This window comes from Rhinichthys klamathensis, unplaced genomic scaffold (assembly GCF_029890125.1).
Source record: "Rhinichthys klamathensis goyatoka isolate OS25496 unplaced genomic scaffold, OSU_Roscu_1.1 h1tg000103l_1, whole genome shotgun sequence".
Taxonomy (NCBI): Eukaryota; Metazoa; Chordata; class Actinopteri; order Cypriniformes; family Leuciscidae; genus Rhinichthys; species Rhinichthys klamathensis.
This window is the reverse complement of record NW_026606642.1, coordinates 329,383-351,525: the sequence shown is the minus strand read 5'-3', so window position 1 is coordinate 351,525 and position 22,143 is coordinate 329,383. Positions and strand designations below refer to the sequence as shown.

At 37.8% G+C, this 22,143-nt stretch overlaps 1 protein-coding gene and 1 long non-coding RNA gene across 2 annotated transcripts in view; both read right to left on the bottom strand.

Moving 5' to 3' along the window:
- Positions 1–20,664, bottom strand: part of LOC130086990 (uncharacterized) — a 147,590-nt gene extending 126,926 nt beyond the window's left edge. Inside the window, exons 1-4 of the mRNA XM_056253192.1 lie at positions 20,448–20,664; positions 6,384–6,530; positions 5,080–5,415; positions 2,369–2,691 (exon numbers count right to left, since the gene is read on the bottom strand). Coding sequence (XP_056109167.1) covers positions 2,369–2,691; positions 5,080–5,415; positions 6,384–6,530; positions 20,448–20,664 — 1,023 coding nt within the window. The remainder of the gene's footprint in view (positions 1–2,368; positions 2,692–5,079; positions 5,416–6,383; positions 6,531–20,447) is intronic.
- Positions 362–961, bottom strand: LOC130086973 (uncharacterized). The gene is made up of 3 exons (XR_008807307.1): positions 907–961; positions 745–770; positions 362–408 (listed from the first exon to the last, which is right to left on the bottom strand). It is a non-coding gene; the product is annotated as an uncharacterized LOC130086973 (long non-coding RNA).
- Positions 20,665–22,143: the final 1,479 nt, after the last annotated feature.

Below are 22,143 nucleotides of genomic sequence, written 5' to 3'. Positions count from 1 at the left end.
TTTAAATACCACGAAAATCCTCAAGCGCTCTTTGTCCTGTTGGAGGTAATGTTCTTCTTTGTTTCTTACGAATTAACCGTTTGCCTTTTCTGAAGCAATGTTTGCATATTTTTAAATATATTTAGGCTACTTATTATTAAAATAACTAAAAAACGAACTATTTTGAATTAGTTACAATTCGTGTCAAGGTGAAATTTCACTCATATTGGTGCCAACACATGAAATCTTGGTACCGTGACACTCTTTCTCTGTGAGCGATGTGAGTTTCTTCTCTTGTTTCCCATCTTCTCTTCTCTTTTATTGAAAGTATCAATATAATAAGTGTTATGAAGGCGTTTCATTGGCCGCCTCAGCCTCAGTCTGATGAAGGTTCGAGTCACTGAGAGTCTTCATCAAAAAAGTGTCTCTCTGATCAGGGAACGGTCTTCATCTCCTCTTGGCTGTATTTAAAACACACAGATTCACAGAAAGAAAAGTAAATAAACCGGATCGATGTTTGAGTTACACAAAGGCTTGGAATTACAAAAAATAACAAAATATCCTTAATGTAGGATGTTTCTCTTCACATGTATTAAAATAAGTAATCTTTACTAAACAACCTGCACATTTAAATGCTTGAAATATTATGTAAATAAATTATTCTAATTATATAATAATATAAAATGTAAATCACACACAAACATTTCATCAGCTGACAGATCTGAGTTCTGCAGTCACACAGATTCAGGTCATGTAGTTTCTCACCTGTTCACTGCGCTCCGTCCTGTTAGCTTTTGGAGGAAAAACAACAAACTCAATTAAACATTACTTTGGTTAGAGTAACAAATAGAAAATTCTCACATCTTTTAAATATGTTTTTAAATCTCATATTTCAATCTTATTAAATCATTTGTATTTTACACTCACCGTTCCTTCTTGCTCTGCGCTTGCAACAGCAAATCACAGCAACAATCAGAAGAATAATAACAGCAGCAGAAACAGCAACTGTCAGGAATGGAGTCGGATCTGAACCTGGGTCTTGGTCTAAAAAAGCTAAAGACAGACAGTCATTGCTATTTACAAAGTGACTTATAAATCAACTTCAACAGTATTTTTGTCTGATATCTTTCTACACGTTTCTACTTTGGTCATCAGTTGTATGATGTTGATTTAACTGGTGAATAGCTCCATCTTGTGTGTTTTTGAAGAACTAGCAGCTAAAACAGCATCAAGCACTGGAAACTGGAAACACCAGCACAGAAACACTCACTATACATTCATTTTTCATGTTAATAACTTTAGAAATGTGAACATAACTTGTTTGTTGTGACAATTGTGTGTCATTTGATGTGCATGTGAAGAACACTTTTGTCAAATAGACCTCAATGAAAACATTTACTGGGTTGATAGAAACATTTATCAACATATTTAGAAAAATATGAAAAAAGTATGAAAAAATATATGTATTTACACTGATGATAATAAAAGGTGATCAGAGATGATAGTGACCAGAACAAAACAGTTTAAACTGCCACCAACAGAAAAATTAGTTTGTTTTTAAATCATAAAGCACTGAATTTGAAGTTAAAGCTATAAATTACACTTTAAGAGTAAATGTGTTTTTGAATAAATTATCTACACTACCAGTCGATAGTTTTGGTAAGATGTTTAAAAAATTTTTTTTAAATAGGTCACTTCTGCTCACCAAGGCTGCATTTATTTGGTATATACATATATATTATTTTATATTATATTATATTATATTATATTATATTATATTAATATATTATTATATTATATATATATATATATATAATTGTTATGACAATTTAAAATAATGGTTGTCTATGTGAATATATAGTAGAGTGTAATTTATTCCTGTGATCAAAGCTGAATTGTCAGCATCATTACTCCAGTCTTCAGTGTCACATGATCCTTCAGAAATCACTCTGATATGATGATTCGATGCTCATGAAACTAACTTCATTATTATTATTATCAATGTTGAAAACAGTTATTTACATTTTTATTTCAGGATTCTTTTATGAATAGAAACTTTAAAAAAACAGCATTTATCTGAAATAAATAACACATTTAGTCATTTAGCAGACGCTTTTATCCAAAGCGACTTACAACTGATTTTTCTCTCATTTTTTATATATGTTTAATCAAATAAATACAGCCTCTGGTGAGCAGAAGAGACTTATTTTTAAAACATAAAAAATCTTACCGATCCAAAACTTTTGACTGGTAGTGTAGATGCTGTGTGTGAATTAATATACCGGTAAAGAGAACACACCCCTGAATGTCACTGCAAAAGTATATCACTAAACACATTAATGATTTAAATGTACAAGATTTGTTTTAAACATAATGACTCACCATGAACAGAGACACTGAAGATCTTTTCTCTGTCGCTGCTGCCTTTGATGATCTCTAGTTTATATTCTCCAGAGTCTGTGTTTGTGGTGTTCATGATGGTCAGAGATCCAGTCTGATGATCCAGCTTCAGTCTGCCTCTGAATCTCTCAGTATCTTCATTACACTGAACATCTGTACAGATATAACTGAGATCTCCAGTGATGTGAGCGATGAGAATGTCATTATAAAACCATTTAATTCTTTCTTGTTGGTTTGTTTGAACACCAGTGTTTAGAGTGACTGAATCTCCCTCCATCACTAACACTTCTTCTGTATCAACACCAGACACACCTGAAGAAGAAACAATTAACATTAGCCAAATAAATGCATAATAGTCCTTTGAAAATGCTTTCCTACATATCATAAAAAAAATGGAGTAGAGAAAAATGTCTGGATTCACAATGAACATTCACTTCATGAATATCATACAACCCTCATTATTATGATACTCCAGGAAATTGTGCTATTTCCTAAAACATAAACAATGGAGAGAAAAAAATGGTAAAAAATGGCTTGATCTTTGATTGACCAATCAGCGGAAAGAGGCGTTTTATTCCCACACGTGTAGAGATCGAAAAAAACGACGTGTTTATCCAGTTTGGTTTAATTGTTTTTCCATTTGGCGAATTACAACAAATTTGATGAAAACACAAACAAAAATATGAAAGAAAAGATTTGTGATTTCTTTATGTTCATGAGAAGGGTCGAATATGTGATAATTTCTTTGTTTTTCCGTTTAAGACAAAAACGAGAAAACAAATTATCAGTGTTAAGGAACACTGACCAATAAATAATAGATGCATTGAAAATGAAATGGATGGATGATATGCTGAGAAACTGACATCTTCACCAGAACAAAACACTGAAACTGCCACCAATAGAAAAACAAGTACTTTTTTAAATCATAATGCACTGAATTTGAAGTTAAAGATATAAATTACACTTTTAAGAGTAAATGTGTTTTTGAAGAAATTATCTACAGGTCCTTCTCAAAAAATTAGCATATTGTGATAAAGTTCATTATTTTCCATAATGTAATGATAAAAATTAAACTTTCATATATTTTAGATTCATTGCACACTAACTGAAATATTTCAGGTCTTTTATTGTTTTAATACTGATGATTTTGGCATACAGCTCATGAAAACCCAAAATTCCTGTCTCAAAAAATTAGCATATCATGAAAAGGGTCTCTAAACAAGCTATTAACCTAATCATCTGAATCAACTAATTAACTCTAAACACCTGCAAAAGATTCCTGAGGCTTTTAAAAACTCCCAGCCTGTTTCATTACTCAAAACCGCAATCATGGGTAAGACTGCCGACCTGACTGCTGTCCAGAAGGCCATCATTGACACCCTCAAGCAAGAGGGTAAGACAGAAAGAAATTTCTGAACAAATAGGCTGTTCTCAGAGTGCTGTATCAAGGCACCTCAGTGGGAAGTCTGTGGGAAGGAAAAAGTGTGGCAAAAATCGCTGCACAACGAGAAGAGGTGACCGGACCCTGAGGAAGATTGTGGAGAAGGACCGATTCCAGACCTTGGGGGACCTGCGGAAGCAGTGGACTGAGTCTGGAGTAGAAACATCCAGAGCCACCGGGCACAGGCGTGTGCAGGAAATGGGCTACAGGTGCCGCATTCCCCAGGTCAAGCCACTTTTGAACCAGAAACAGCGGCAGAAGCGCCCGACCTGGGCTACAGAGAAGCAGCACTGGACTGTTGCTCAGTTTTGCATGTCATTCGGAAATCAAGGTGACAGAGTCTGGAGGAAGACTGGGGAGAAGGAAATGCCAAAATGCCTGAAGTCCAGTGTCAAGTACCCACAGTCAGTGATGGTCTGGGGTGCCATGTCAGCTGCTGGTGTTGGTGCACTGTGTTTTATCAAGGGCAGGGTCAATGCAGCTAGCTATCAGGAGATTTTGGAGCACTTCATGCTTCCATCTGCTGAAAAGCTTTATGGAGATGAAGATTTCATTTTTCAGCACGACCTGGCACCTGCTCACAGTGCCAAAACCACTGGTAAATGGTTTACTGACCATGGTATTACTGTGCTCAATTGGCCTGCCAACTCTCCTGACCTGAACCCCATAGAGAATCTGTGGGATATTGTGAAGAGAAAGTTGAGAGACGCAAGACCCAACACTCTGGATGAGCTTAAGGCCGCTATCGAAGCATCCTGGGCCTCCATAACACCTCAGCAGTGCCACAGGCTGATTGCCTCCATGCCACGCCGCATTGAAGCAGTCATTTCTGCAAAAGGATTCCCGACCATGTATTGACTATTGAGTGCATAACTGAACATAATTATTTGAAGGTTGACTCTTTTTTTTGTATTAAAAACACTTCTTTTATTGGTCGGATGAAATATGCTAATTTTTTTAGACAGGAATTTTGGGTTTTCATGAGCTGTATGCCAAAATCATCAGTATTAAAACAATAAAAGACCTGAAATATTTCAGTTGGTGTGCAATGAATCTAATATATATGAAAGTTTAATTTTTATCATTACATTATGGAAAATAATGAACTTTATCACAATATGCTAATTTTTTGAGAAGGACCTGTATATGCTGTGTGTGAATTAAAACACAGGTAAAGAAAAAAACACCCCTGAATGTCACTGCAAAATAATCAAACACATGAATGATGTGATTTAAATGTACAAGACTTGCTTTTAAACATGAAGACTCACCATGAACAGAAACATTGAAGATCTTCACACTGAATCTTCTGCTGTTGCTGATCAGTAGTTTATATTCTCCAGAGTCTTCAGTTGTGGTGTTCATGATGGTCAGAGATCCAGTCTGATGATCCAGCTTCAGTCTGTCTCTGAATCTCTCAGTATCTTCATTACACTGAACATCTGGACAGATATAACTGAGATCTCCAGTGATGCGAGCGATGAGAGTTCCATTAAAATACCATCTAATATCCTCTTGTTGGTTTGTTTGAACACCAGTGTTTAGAGTGACTGAATCTTCCTCCATCACTTCTTCTGTATCAACACCAGACACACCTGAAGAAGAAACAATTAACATTAGCCAAATAAATGCATAATAGTGTTTTGAAAATGCTTTCCTACATATCATAAAAAATTGGAGTAGAGAAAAATGTCTGGATTCACAATGAACATTCACTTCATGAATATCATACAACCCTCATTATTATGATACTCCAGGAAATTGTGCCATTTCCCAAAACATTAAGATACATTGGAAAAGGAAATCTGTATTGTTAATTATTTTACTGTTTCAATCTTACACTTACATAACATGTTTTCATTTACACTTTTATTCACCCAGACACCCACAGTGACTCACACTAAGAACCGATGACATCACGGCTGGATCTTTGGTCGACCAATCAGCGGAAAGATGCGGTGTATTCCCGCACACGTAGAGATCGAAAAATACAACGTGTTTATCCAGTTTGGCGGATTACAACAAAGTTCGATGAAAACACAAACAAAATAAATGGAAAAAATTTTTCCGAAGGAACACTGACCAATAAATAATAAATGCATTGAAATGGATGATATGATGAGAAACTGACATCTTCACCAGAGCAAAACACTGAAACTGCCACCAATAGAAAAACAAGTATGTATTTAAATCATAATGCACTGAATTTGAATTTGAAGTTAAAGATATAAATTACACTTTAAGAGTAAATGTGTTTTTGTAGAAATTATCTTTATACAGTGTGTGAATTAATATACAGGTAAAGAGAAAACACCCCTGAATGTCACTGCAAAAGAATCAAACACATCAATGATGTGATTTAAATGTACAAGACTTGCTTTTAAACACAAAGACTCACCATGAACAGAAACATTGAACATCTTTCCTCTGCTGCTGCTGCTGATGGTCAGTAGTGTGTATTTTCCAGAGTCTGTGTTTCTGGTGTTTGTTATGGTCAGAGATCCAGTCTGATGATCCAGCTTCAGTCTGTCTCTGAATCTCTCTTTACACTGAACATCTGTACATGTATAACTGAGATCTCCATTGATGAGAGCGATGCGAATGTCATTATAATACCAACTAATCAGGTCTTGTTGGTTTGTTTGAACACCAGTGTTTAGAGTGACTGAATCTCCCTTCATCACAAACACTCTGTCAACAGCAAACACACCTGAAGAAGAAACAATTAACATTAGCCAAATAAATGGATAATAGTGCTGTAAAAATGTTTTCTACCATAAAGAGGTCTGTATTCATAATGTACAGAAGAACATCATTGATTTACACAGACAAAAATACAGGAGTCTAATGGAGGATCTTGAACAACTTATGTTCTACTTATGTTATCTTACAACACATGAGTATTAGGCCTACCCATAATAATATGTAAGAAAAATTGTGCCATTTCCCAAAACATTAAGGTATAATGGAACGTTTATTTTAATCGTTATAATTTTTACTGTTTCAATATTACACTTAAATCAAATTACATGTTTTCTTTTACACTTTAATTCATCCAAAGTGACTTACACTACATTCAATGTAAATTTGATCAGTTTATGCACAGCACAGGTATCAACATTTACTCACGGTATGAAGCCATGTTACTTTTAGCCATGTCACTACAACTGCACAATGACGGACATATTTTCAATATTTTGGCCATGTGTTACGGATCAACTGGGGATCATGTCCACTGGGGACGCGCGTGCACGCAGATTTTACCTAGATTTCCAGTTGATGTTAAACGGCGAAAGATTAATGCCCTATTTCACGGATCATCGATTAAAAACAAATATTTCAGCAGTTGTATACACTGGTATGCGAATAAAGCGCTTTGTTTTTGCAGTGTAGGAAATATTCCTGCGTTTTTGATAGGCTACTTCAGAAACCACGCCTATGTTAACATGGGGCATTCGGTTTCATTGGATGAACAGACTTGTCAGCGCACTTCAGAAGACGTGTAAGAATTTTCTTCTCAACATTAGTGTATCATATTTTCTGTAGTGTGTTGTCATGAGTTCTAATCACAAATAACAACAGATGTAGATTAAGTTAAAGGCTACCTAAAAGAAACATAAATTGCAAAGTAATTTACATTTTTTTTTCAACAAGCTGCATTTATTGATCTGCATATATAGCCTAATTTTATAATGGATAGTATTTTTATGTAAAAACACTTATCAGCTTATTTTACTCTGCTGATAATGTACAACCACCTCTGATGCCTCCGTATCCTTTTCCCTGGACATAAAGCAGCTGTACTTATAGGGTCATGAAGTTAATTATCTCATGAACATGTAACATTTTCAACAGATTTATAAAATAAAAACTCATTTTGACTCTTCTTCTTTCAGAACAATTCTGTAGGCCTATGTAATACTCATCTTCTTATGATCATATAATGCTTTCCTGTAGATCAAACAATAGAGCGTTGGCAACGCCAAGGTCATGGGTTCAATTCCCAGGCAAAGCAAGAACTGATAAGAATTTAAAATGTGTACCTTGAAATGCAATGTAAGTCGCTTTGGATAAAAGTCGGCCAAATGTACATTATGCTCAGTATGAGCATGAACTTGAATGTTGTGTATCTAATGTCTTGTTTTGGACATAGAGAACACTTTGTCTTTAGTGATTAAAGTCCTGTGAAAAACACTGAGTAGCAACCACAAATTGTATTACTGAAATAAGCAGAACATATGAAAGAGTGATGATGAATTATTACAAATATATACTGATATATATATATATTCTCTATGGCTAATATCATTAACCTCTTAATAATGTGTCACCTCACATGAATAGCATGACCCTTTCTGAAACAAAAGGAAATGCTTTATTGTTTACTTTTTTTGCTGACCTCTTAACAAAAGAAATATGACACAATGGTCTTATCAGTTTTATAAATAAAATGTAATGGGTTTGGGCCTCTTTTTATGTAATATGAATTTGAATTATGCCAGCTCTTTTTATTTAACTGGTACTATGAATCTCATTAAAATATTCTCTTTAGGCCTACTTGTTTCATCACATCATGTGCTTTCATTGTTGTCGTCTACTCTCGGTTAGGAACTGATTAAAAGGTCTATAAATGAAGAATCATTGTTGTTAGGCCATATACTGCCACAGCAAATTGACACAATTAAAGTTAGAAATCAAAAACTTTATAACCAATACCCTCATAGCTGCTCAAGAAAGAAACACTATTATATAAAGAGGAGATGTGGAAATTACACAATGAAGGGTAATGGTGTGTAAAATTGGTCTTACTATAAAAAGGTAATACAACTGTGACATTTATTTACTAATATAACATGATTACATTAGATGGAGATCAGCGTAAGACCAAACTGGCCAATGGGTAAGAAAAATGTATACATAATATACATTGCAAAACAAGTAACTGTTCTTCATTAGCATATTCTATAGTTTGTTCTTCCTTGAATGTTCAGAATGTGGACGGTGGCATGAATGCATGTACATTTGCCTATTTTTGATTTGATTTTTTTTATTGTTGCTTTCATACCTGTTAGCTAATGAATATGTTTGTTGAACATTCCCCTAAATAAATGCTGTGGGTAATTCACTGGATCCATAAGCTATGGCGTATCAATTTTCATAACTCTTTAGGAACATTTATGGAGTGTACTGTATGCTTTATGCTTTAACTCATTCCTCAGCAACATTAAAATAAATAATAAATAAATAAATGCTTGACATGTCCCTTTAACCCTTTCACGCGTACGATCACACCGGTGTGATCAGTCTTGGCTGGTCCCTGGAGCGTACGATCACACCGGTGTGATTAGAACGGTCAGTGCATCACGTGATCAACTGCTAAATTCAAACGTGCTTTCGCGCGTTGGCTGGCGCTGAGACAGAGACGGACGCACTCAGTGCTGTCATTTATCACAACTATTGAGTGTTTTCAACCACATAATGTTTATAGGTTTTTAGGTTTCAGACATTTAAATACACAAAAGTACTAGCAAAACAATGATTTTGAGTTTGTAAAATACACACTGATGTCTATGGAAGCGGCAATAATAATCCTTTCCATTATAATAAGACGACACATTTTATTCATATCAGATACACATTGTGAAAGTAGCTTTACATTTGACCCTATTCTTCTCCCAGTTCACCGGCCACTTACTTTCGTGTATTTCGTGAGAAGTGGAGGAATAGGCTTTATGCACAGCTTCACTACTTCCTAAACTTCAGCCAGCCCTTTGTTTCCTGTCTGTCATTATTGGACAAACTGATTAATCCAGGTGTGCCTGATTATTGTTACTGAGGCCAGGCACAGCTGGATTAATCAGTTTGTCCAATAATGACAGACAGGAAACAAAGGGCTGGCTGAAGTTCAGGAAGTAGTGCAGCTGTGGCATAAAGCCAATTGACGTGTTGTAATCCAACAGATCCGATTCTCTGAACTGTAAAACAAACTAAAATGGCGCCGCCCATTGTGTGCATACAGCTCAACTGACGCGATCGTTATAAAGATGTTTAAACAACAAAACCCATCCACTTGCACATATTTGACAATCGGAATATCAGTGTTTCATGCTATAGCTAATACATTTGTGAATATTTTTAATAAAAAAGGAAAAATGACATATCATTTTAAGCAGATCATCACTCATTCAGCGCTGTGTTGTGGTTGTGCTGTCACGTGACAAGCAATGCATGTCACCATGGAAACATTAAAGTGACAAGTTCTAAATAACGGTCGCCTTGAAAAACTCACGCTGGGGGGTCAGTTAGAATATTTTAAACATACGTTACGTGTGAAAGGGTTAACCACAGCAGTACTGCTGTTCAATTTAAATTAAGCCACAAATTGGCATCATACTCATAACAATAATCTGCTAATACACACGCACTGCAAAGACACAATGTCAATAGCATAATTTATTTAATCTACTTACATTTGCCATCAGTATTTCATTGAAACAAATGTAACAAAATAATGTGGGCGTGGTCTGTGTGTCGCGAAATTAAAGCACATTAAAACTTCCCTTAAAGGGGTCTGAAACACACAGCGGAGCAGCACAGAGTAAACAACAGAGTCCTAATATGATACAAACATTTAGCAATAACGTGGAAAGCTTTTAAATCTGCTCAGTGAAAAATTAGCTGTGACGAATCTGTCACCGTTTAACATCTATGGGGTTAGAATTGTTGCATTATTCCAAATAAATAGATTCATATTCACAAATAAATGTAAAGAGTTTCCCAAAAAATTATAAAATTCACAAATAAAAATATTAAGATCCAAAAATAAATGTAAAGAGTTTCACAAAAAAGTGTTTCACATCGTGTCTACCCCGTGCGAGGCTATCTACACTGGGCAAAGCGAATGTGCAAATCATTTGTCCTTGTGTAATTGCGTGTAGTCGCTACTTCAGAAGAAGAACGAGCATCTGTTTACTGTCGTACTGAATCATCGTGTCGCGCTGCGCCGCGTCCACTATAGACATATTTTTTCAGTTGAGACGTTTCGTTGCTATGATACAGAATATCCGCAGCACAGTTTACTTGTAACTGATTTCGCAGATTTTATTTTTCATCCATTTTGTTCGGTTACCTCTGCTGGTTGATGTCGTTGTACAGAAAGAATGTTGTGACAGTTGGTCGGTCGTCGGTGTGGTAATTGTCCCGCCCCTCCTCCACTGTGATTGGACGGTTGGGTAAAAAGTGACAGTGATGAGCGCTGCGTTTTACCCAAAGTTGAACATTTTTCAACTCTCGGCGACCAGTAAAAAACGCAGAGCCCTCGGCGCTTCAGCGTGAAAAAAACGCTCAGCGCCTCGTCACACTCGTGGCGTTTAAAAAACGTGGCGCTCCCATTGAAAACAATTGAAAACGTACGCCAGGCGCGAGTAAAAACGCTTTTAGGCCATGTGTCCACCAAAGCGTTTTTAGCCAGCTGAAAACGCTAGACGCTCTGCTGAAAACGTCTAGCTGTGGGCGCGTGAGAGCGTTTTGGCAGCGCAGCGTTTTTTCAGTTGAGTCATTTCGTTGCTATGATACAGAATATCCGCAGCACAGTTTACTTGTAACTGATTTCGCAGATAATTTGTTTCATACTAAAAATTATTTTTTCATCCATTTTGTTCGGTTAGCTCTGCTGGTTGATGTCGTTGTACAGAAATAATGTTGTGACAGTTGGTCGGTGTGGTAATTGTCCCGCCCCTCCTCCACTGTGATTGGACGGTTGGGTAAAAAGTGACAGTGATGAGCGCTGCGTTTTACCCAAAGTTGAACATTCTTCAACTCTCGGCGACCAGTAAAAAACGCTCGGCGCTTCAGCGTGAAATAACCGGTCAGCGCCTCGTCACGCTCATGGCGTTTAAAAAACGCGGCGCTCCCATTGAAAACAATTGAAAACGTACGCCAGGCGCGAGTAAAAACGCTTTGGTGGACACACGGCCTTACGGTAGAGATCCACTTGTCCGACACGACTGCAGCGTGGTGTCACAACGCCTCCCCACATTTGTACATTGATGGGCGTTCACCGCTATGGGCGTGGTTTTGACCGAGCGGGAAATGTTGCGGATCAGAACAGAGGACCTGCGAGAGACTTCCCCCCGTCTCCATATGCTCTGCTTCCATTGGATAGTTGCGTCGCGTTCAACGGAATTCATTTGCATAAAGATGGGCATCGGCCAGCTTTTGACGCGCAGCATTTTTCCAAATGAGGCACCGCCTTCCCGGGATGCTTTGCGGGTGCGTTAAAGTCGCGTGACGTCACCCATAGAAATAAAGCGGAGCGCGGCGCGACAGGAGTGCTGCACGGTCAAGTGGATCCGCACCGTCAGGCTCTCTATCTGGGCTGCGTTCAGCCCTGACAAAACGTTGCACATCATTTTTTAAACAGAAAGGGTGATGCGTTGAACACACTGTTCTGATGACGCAAGAGTTGCAACTATGGCAGCTGAGAAGGCCATTCAAAGAATTTTCGGAGCCTGATGAAGTCGGTATAAATATGTTTAATACTACAAAATATGCCTGATGTTACAGTTACTGCCAGTGTTGGGAGTAACGCGTTACAAAAGTAATGCATTACAGTAACATATTACTTTTGGCTGTAACGCAGTAGTGTAAGGCATTACCAATCAATTTTCAGTAATATTTTACTCGGTACATGTTCAGTAACGCTTCCGTTACAACACACTTTTAGCCCAAAATTTTATTGTAAAAAAAAAAAAAAAAAAAAAAAAAACACCGCGAGACGAGACGAACTAATGAAAGATGCAAGTTATTACCTGTTCGTGGTCAGTCAAATAGCCGCGTGTGGTGTCCAAGTTTGTAAATAAAGACGACTAAATGACAGCTTCTGATAAATTTGTATAGCGATTTATTTAATCTCCCTCTATGTGTGACATAGTCCAGTCCAGTGAAGGCGTGGGCGTGTTTTACAGGAGTGCCGCGACTCCCGCGAGACATGATTTCGGCCTCTGTGCTCGCGCTGGCCAGTGGAAGAGTGGCTAATGGGTAAAGATGGCAGAAGACTGTACATTCGCGAGATGGACATATGCCCATTACTTCGAGTTTGTCTGCTATATTGTTAGTAGCCTGGATAGCCCACAATCATTATGCTACATCATATTGCCTTCTACTGGATGTAAAATGCTCTGTATTAGGCTACATTTTGTCTTTTTATTTTTTATATTATAACTACATCTGTAGTTATTTTGGTGAAAGTAACTCAAAAGTAATACAGGAGTAATGTAACGCATTACAATTCTGAGACAGTAATATTGTAAGGTAATGAATTACTTTTAAGTAACAGTAACAAGTAATCTATAATGTATTACAGTTTGGAAGTAACTTGCACAACACTGTTTACTGCACTTGCCGCCCAGAACATATGAGAACATCCCAATTAATCGCCGTTTCCAGGAAACATGACGTTCAACCCGGAAACCGTAGCAAAACGTTGCGCACCGTTTTGAACTTGAACATGCCCCTGTTTGGCTTGAGTAAACAGTGGGTGGAGTCAGAGACTATTATAGAGACATGCCACTTCCTCAATCCTTAATACAACTACATAGGGAAAACCATAGACAGTAAAAGAAATGAACACAGCGACCCCATTGATTTCAACGGAGAGAATTGAAGCCCGTTAAAAGCTGATAGCCAGGCGTACTGCGCAGGCTCAAACTGAGCCTGTCACGTGAGCAACCTGTACGTAGATAAATTACCGTATAGACAGAAGTAGAAGCTCGCAGGCGATCGGGGGGACGTGGAGGCATAAAGTAAAGGGAGAAGCCCACATAGAGAGTCATAAAGTTGCTGCTGCTGCTAGCTCATGGACAGCTAATACTCACGATCTCCGTCTCTGTGAGATTCGGAAGGGAATGATTCAGATTTCACTCGGCACAGCTACTAGAAGACAGTCCATACATAGCGTGTCCCTCGACCTCATCCTCAGACGCGACGGCAGTGAGGCTCGTGAGCGGCAGCTGCGCGTCGGTGAAGGGAGGCGGGGGAGGTGAAAAGCGAGGCTCGAGGGAGGCTTTCCGGCGAGCGCGTCGCTGTGGCTACAGGCTCCAGCTGCCTTTGGGAACGGCGCTTATCACTGCGCGGTCCCACAAAGGGCGGAGTGATTGCTTCTATGGTGGGCGCGGTAGCTTCCTTGTAACGTAAAGGAAGCTAGCCGCGGTTAGAACAGCAGTCCCTTGTGGCGTGTCCCTCAACCTCATCCTCAGACGCGACGGCAGTGAGGCTCGTGAGCGGCAGCTGCGCGTCGGTGAAGAGAGGCGGGGAAGGCGAGAGCGAGGCTCGAGGAAGGTTCTCCGGCGAGCGCGTCGCAGTGGCCACAGGTTCCGGCTGTCTCCGGGGCCCTACACCAGCCGCAGGAAATGCGAGGCATCTTTAAAAAGACACTCGCGCTCTTTTAGGAGTAAGCTAGAAGAGAATACAACAGAGTAAAAAGGATACGTCGCCGGATAGCGTAGCTCGCACGGATGGCTGAAGGTGGCGAAGACGGCCGGCTTCCTCAGCGCTGTCATAAGCTGGCTGTTCGCTGTTCGACGGCGGCGGTGGCTTCTCTCAGATCCAGCGATGCGGAGAGCTCGCTGAAGAGTCGAAAAATCAGGGAATTCAGCCTACAAGCCCCTTCTTATATACGCTAAGCCACGCCCATTCTGGCGGGCTGTGACGCTATGAAGGCGCGAGCGCCCTTCATTGGGCATGACGTCACGCGGGGCTCACTGGTAGGCTGCAGCAGATGCCAGCAGGGCAGCCAATGAGCACGCGATATGGCCTGCTCTAGGTCTGCTAGCTGCTGCACTGCGTTGACAATGAATACAAAATTAAGGATAATTTTTTGGCTTCAATATCTCGAGAAGATGAATCTTTCCCGTAGCGTAAGCTAAACTTACGCAATACGAGAGAACCTCTCGTAAGAGAACAGCACTTACCATGGTTTTACCAGAGTAACTGTCGTTTTACTGTGGTATTTGTAGTTGAAACAGTAACAAATCACTTGCCATGGTTTTACTACAGTAACCATAGTTTTACTGTGGTGTTTGTAGTTGAAACAGTAACACAACACTTACCATGGTTTTACCACAGTAACCATAGTTTTACTGTTATTGAAACAGTTGAAACAGTAACACAACACTTGCCATGGTTTTACCACAATAATCACAACACTGGCCATGCCTTTAATACCTTTTTGTAATGTAATTGTAAATCAATATTCTTTTTCTGTCTTGCAGTTACTTCAGATCACATACTCCTCCATCTCCATCTCCCACAACAACCTTTAATCCAACAGCTCTTTTAAGAGGCCATCTCTCGCAAAAACTCACTTTCTGTCTGTCTCTGTCTCTGTCTCTGTTCTCTCTCTCTCTCTCTCTCTCTCTCTCTCTCTCTCTCTCTCTCTCTCTCTCTCTCTCTCTCTCTCTCTCTCTCTCTCTCTCTCTCTCTCTCTCTCTCTCTCTCTCTCAGTTTTTTTTAACTGTAATTAATTTACACATTTTTTTGCTCTCTTTCTTTCTGTTCTTCATCATGGAATATTTTTAAAAATCAAAATTTGATCAATTCTGTCAGAAAGCTGCTATTAACAGGGAACTTGAACTCAAAGCTCCCAGTGCTGATCTTGAAGAAGCTGCCAGGGAGGCTGAACAGGTCCTTCAAATTAGGTAATGTTGAACACATTTAGTTATAGCTGATTTGCTTTAATGAATGTATCCTTATTTTATGTTTTATTAACTTTCCTTAAAGTCCTTCCTCTCAAATAATTTGGTCACGGATCATTTTTAACACACTGTCTCAACATGTATATATAATTCTCTTTGTTTCAGCTGAAAAGGAAGTGCTGTCAAGGGCTTGTTAAACCTGTCTTCGTGGAGAGGGATGAATTCGGCCATCTTGTGTGTTTATGGAGAAGGAAAAAAGCTGCAAAGGCAAATGTTTCCAATGGTATGTCTGTGTTGGTCTTAACCCTTGATTGAATATTACTGCAGTTACATTTTGCACAGCATTTGATGTTTCTTAAACTTTGTTTTACATACTACACTACCCCATCAGTAAGAACCCACAATGAAGCGTCATGTTGATGTAGTAATAGTTCATACAATTGACCAATTCAGCAAATTCATATGATATTATGCAAGTGCACTCGTACAAAATTCTATGACTTTTACTCCAGCTGCTGTCATTGGCCATTGCCTCAACTCTCTTGCAGATTGTAAGTAGTTGGACCGTTTATATCAGAAAGTTCATATCAAATCCATTGTATTCTTTATTAACCTTTACATATTGGCGCCGTCTCTTCTCGTACCAACAGTACATGATATCTTTCCACATGTTGATTTTTATTGACCACATCTGTTTAAGAAGCAAGAGTCTGGAAATGCTAGTTTAACAAGTTACGTGACACATCAGATCTTCAAAGAACTTGTCCTAATCAGATCACTTAAACAATTAGTTCACCCAAAAATGAAAATTCTGTCAGTAATTGCTCACCCTCATGTTGTTCCAACCCGTAAGACTTTCATTCATCTTCAGAACACAAATTAAGATATTTTTGATTAAATCTGAGAGCTGTCTCACTCCTCCATAGAAGCTAAGGGATCGAAACTTGCCGGCCTAGAAAGTTAGAAAAGACAATGTTTAAAATAGTCCAAGTGACTACAGTGGCTCAACCTTGAGTTTATCCAGCGACGAGAATACTTTTTGTGCGCAAAAATAACGACTCATTTAACTCTTCATTTTCTTCTCTGTGGGCCTCTGAGTGAGTTTACGTAGTGTAACAGCGCAGCGCTTCTGTGTTGTACGTCAGAACGTAGGCTCGCTATTGGTCGACGCAGGTCATGTGTGTGATGTGTGTGACGTACAACACAGAAGCGCTGCGCTGTTACACTACGTGGCTCACTCAGAGGCCCACACAGAAGAAAATGAAGAGTTGAATAAAGTCATTATTTTTGCTTGTTTTTGCACACAAAAAGTACTCTTGTGGCTTGATAAACTTATGGTTGATTGACGAAAGTCTTACGGGGTTGGAACTTGGAACAACATGAGAGTGAGTAATTACTGACAGAATTGTCATTTTTGGGTGAACTAACCCTTTAAGTTCGTTCATAACACCAATAACAATAACTATAATGATAACTATTTTAACATCCACAACAAACGGTTAAAGTTGGATAGATCCTGATTGGTTGTCAGTGTTTTTATAGTTCATCATGTGATTTAATAAAATTCTCTTTTGTCCTTTCTTGCAGGATTTGTCACAAATTACTTAGTCCTGCTCGATCAGCTCTCTACAATATCAAACTCCTTCAGCTCTCTACAATATCAAACCCAATGGCTCTTTTAAGACCCAACCCATCCAAAAGCTTCCACATCGCTCTCGGTCTTGTGTGGCACATCTGCTCTCAGCCCTTCTTCACTCTTATTGCTAATTTCCACTCTGACCATGTCTACTTGTAATAATTTCTTCACAGTAGAATCTGAACACTCAGATTCTACTGTGAGCACTCCTGTCACCATCCCTCCCACTGTATTCTACTTGCCAACACAGAGAAAGAGGGGGGGAATGGTAATGTAAAAATAACCTATTTTCTTTCTTTTTAATATTATTTCCTTAATTGTTTCAACTTAATGTTATTGAATTGCATAATATGTAATTATATATATATATATAAATTTATTACATGGCTTGGTTGAATTGTAATGTAGAATGCGGTCTGTTGTTTCTTGAAAACAGACCGCTGCTAAGTATAACACACCGTTGCCATGAAAAACAGAGCGTTGCAATGGATTCTAACCGTAGAGACGTAGCGCTAAACGCTATTTTCTTTAGCGGAAGCAATACAATCATTTTTAAATCAATAAACTCCTTTTTAAATCAATATTTTGAGTCAAATTATTGATTTATTTGGTAGGTAGCCATGTAATAAGCGGGATAATGTCCCTTACACATTATCCCTTACATATATCATTCCAGTTCAGTTTTCTCCATCCATCTGAAATGCCAATCAAAATTACATGTTAAATACTATTCATTGTTGTTTTAAAGGGGTTTCGGTTACATATCAGTTACTTTATCAATCAGTGTTTTTTTTAAGAGTTTTCTATTTTTCACTATAATTGATTACCTCAATGCAGATATTTTTTTATATAACCAACCTATTTTTTTGTTTTCTTTTCTACATAGTGGCGCAAACTGGAGAAGTACCTGTGTGACAGAGGATGCTGTGCTTGGCGCTTATCTTTGTATTTAAACAGTTTGACATATAAATAAACATTGGGAAATTACTACAAAATGTGTCCATTCATTATGCTTTTTTTGAGCTTTTTTTTTTTTATTCCTATATTTATACTAGCTAATAATGGTAATGGGGTCCATTTCCTGGAAACACAGAAGTGATTAAATAATTATATACCTTTAATACATTGTAAATGTTATAGAATTACTTCATTTGAATAGTAGCTGAACTTATCTTTGTTTAAGAAATACTGAATGCTTGAATAATTATCAGAGGATTAGTTTTTTGTAAGCAAATGAAACTTTTTGAATTATTTTAATACTTATTTGTCATACAGTATCCAACTGCAACATTTTTCTATTGCGTGTAATCTATTGTTGCATCGGGTTATGCAATGCAATCTGTCATTTTAGTTTTATATTTAATGGGGACAAATAAATGTTTAATTTGTCCATTCACCACAAGAACCTGGAAGATCCTGTCATAAATGACCATATATGGACAATTAAGTGTGACGCATCTGCTCAACTGGGTTGTCATTGGCTTTGACATTTCCTTGGCACCTACAGGACTGGCTGTGGTTGGACAATCTTTAAACCCATATTACTTAACGTTTAATGTTGCAAAGTACGTTTTGCTGTTATAATTACGTCAGTAATACATAAAGTTAACAATGTGGTGTTGATTTGTTGTGAGGAATTACCCCTTTACCGAGATCCTAACCCTAAGTATAAGTTAACTGAACTACAAACAAAGACTATTGCCAAATAGCTTATAATGATAGAGGCTCATGGGTAATGTAGTTTAAAACGTTTAATAAAGAAATAAAAAAAAAATACTATCTTTACTGAACATAGGGATATCTAATCATGGTCATTGTGAAACCCTCTAAGACATATTTGAGAGGCAGGCTAAAATTTGGTATTTTACTATAAGCACTTTTTAAAACGCCTTTATACCACCTTTTCATATATATATATATTATTTTTTTTAAAAGTGAAGTCAACATCATTATGTAAACATACTATAAGAATAGTGTTGACAATGAACAAAGACATCAATTTAAACAACCAATACACTTGTGACACTTCATTGTACAACATTGTTTTACTGAATGGCATACTGTCCAAGTACACACACAGTGTGTAACTTATGGCTCAAAAGTCTTAACAAAAAATGAATGCACTGCAAAGCATCATAATGTAAAAGTTCTGGACATCAGAAATTTGAATGCTCATCCTGCTTATAGTACAGGATCCATGTTGATCTTTCCCTGGTACATCATCCTCAGTATGCCTGAAGTGCCCATAACAATATAGCCCATGCAGTCTCTTGTGATGCATCTTTCAGCCTTTCACTTCATGTAACTGAAATTTGGCATATTTACTGTATTTGACACAACATCTAAGTCCTAAAACATATACAATGGTAACATTCTAGCAAATGATTGTCCCAAATGTCATTAATATGATAAATCTTCATGTCTCAATTAAAACAATCATGGTTATTATGTCTTATTACAAAATCTAATTGTATATTTACCAAACACAATCCTTAATAAATAATATTCACCATATGTTGTTATCCAACACCATGTACAAAACTATACTGGATAATACAGCATAAATACAGCTAAAGTAGCATATAAAGACTTATGATATTTGAGAGAAAAAATAAAAAAGGGTTGTTATAATCATGATATTTATCTCCCTATCAAAATCTTCTTCCATGTATATAAATAATATTCACCATATGTTTTTATCCAACACCATGTACAAAACTTTACTGGATAATACAGCATAAATACAGCTAAAGTAGCATATAAAGACTTATGATATTTGAGAGAAATAAAAAAGGGTTGTTATAATCATGATATTTATCTCCCTATCAAAATATTCTTCCATGTATATAATCAATTTGCAATTGTTATCGAGCACAGTACAGTACAAATGATGGACAAAAGATGTGATCAAATCAAATAATTTTATTGTCACAAAACCATGAACCCAAGTGTGTACAGGTGATGAAATTCTTTTTTGCAAACTCTGCAGAATGACAGTATGGATGACAAGTATAGAATATTTACACAACACATACAGTATTAATATACACAGTATATGTTAGGGACTCAATACAAGTAGAGAACAATATATGGTACAATATTATACTATACACAGATTGAAAAATGAAAAAAATAACAAACAAAATAATCACAGTATACATATACAGTGCAGTACGGTATGAATGAGTGAAAATAGAATGTCAGGGTCCAGAATAATACTGAGTAAGAGTCCAGTCAGTGTAATTGAAAAAATGTAGAGCATATGAGGTTGGGGGGTGGGGGTTGCTGTGTGTTTTACTGGTATGAGTCCAGTCTGCTGGTGCGGGTTCTACGATAACCTCTGCCTGATGGTAACGGTGAGAGCAGTCCATGGCTCGGGTGTCTGGATTCTCCGTGCTTTCCTCACACACACCTGTAGGAAGGGAAGTTTCCTCACACACTCCCTTGTCCTGGAGGGAGGGAAGCTCACCTCCAACAGTGTTCTGTGCAGTTCGTAGAGCTTTGCAGTGATGCATCCAGTCAGGATCCTCTCCACAGTGTAAAATTGAGGGTTGATTTGAGGGTTTTGGTGCTCACACTGAACTTCCTCAGCTGTCTGAGGAAGAAAAGACACTGATAAGCCTTCTTCAGCACAGCATCAGGGTGGATGGGTGAAGTTCTAACCAAAGAAAATATGTATTTAGGAGGTGGTAAAACAGCAAACCATATATAATAGTATTATTTAAAATTGTTGCACTAGACCAGGGGTAGGCAAGTTCGGTCCTAGAGAGCCACTGTCCTGCAGAATTTAGTTCCAACCCTAATCAAACACACCTGAACAAGCTAATCAATGTCTTCAGGATTACTAAGGCTATAGGCAGGTGAGGTTTTTCTGAGTGTTGGAGCCAAACTCTGCAGGACAGCGGCTCTCTAGGACCGAACTTGCCTTCCCCTGCACTAGACTTACCATTGATTCCATGGGCCGTAACTCTGACCTGTCAATGTAGAGCTGGAATGTATTCTTCACAGTGGATAACTGACGCAGTGCTGCACTTGGTGGCCACAGAATCGTCTCCTGTCAACAAAAACTCCATCTCTGGCCTCAGACCCATTTCTCCTTAGTCTGGACCATGTGAACTGACCAACTGCGTGAAGACGGACCTGAGCATTGAGTGTGTTCAGTGCCAGCTATCGGCTCCTCTACCTCTTGATGTAGTCAGTAGTCTTTCTGTACAAGTAGAAAATGAGAACATAATACAAGCAGTCATAACAAATTAATAATGTATTTAAAACTAGTGCAACATGCCTATTTCTTCATCAACTGGCTTCATCCTCCTTCAAACAATCAGACAAAACAACAATTTAATAATAACTCCAGAAAAACTGTCAGTACTCACCATATAAAGTAGTTTCCAGCTATAAACATGTATGTATGAGTATCTATGAATACATGAGAAGGCCATGTTCATTTCTCATCCCCAACAGGACTGGTTGTCCTGGTGAATACTGGTTTGCCTGGGTTGCTCTTTTTCAGCTGTAAAACAAGAAATGTCTATTGAACCCATGTTTAAATACTATTGTTGTTTAAACATGTACATTAAGACAGGAACTGAGATGGGCAGAATTTTGGGTGTAAGTTTTAATAATGAGAGAAAGGTGGTACTAGAAAAAGCTGTATCTTCAATAGCAAGCTATATTAATAAATGAATTCCTTTAAACATGATTACTTGCTGCCAGTATTGTTGTAAGCAGTTTAAAGGCCTCTTCACACAAAGGATGAGCCCACACTGCAGCTATTTAACATATAACGACACAGAGGAACAATTTCGTTGGAATCACTTTCAGAAATGTTGTTTTTTCCAGCTGATGAACTATAAAAATTTTGACAGCCAATCAGAATCTACTCGACTTTAAAAAGCTTAAGCACTTAAAATGGCAGACAACATTACCACAGCACGCACTTTTGATAATAAACAGAACTTTATCGTCCGTTTGTTGTGGATTTTAGAATATTT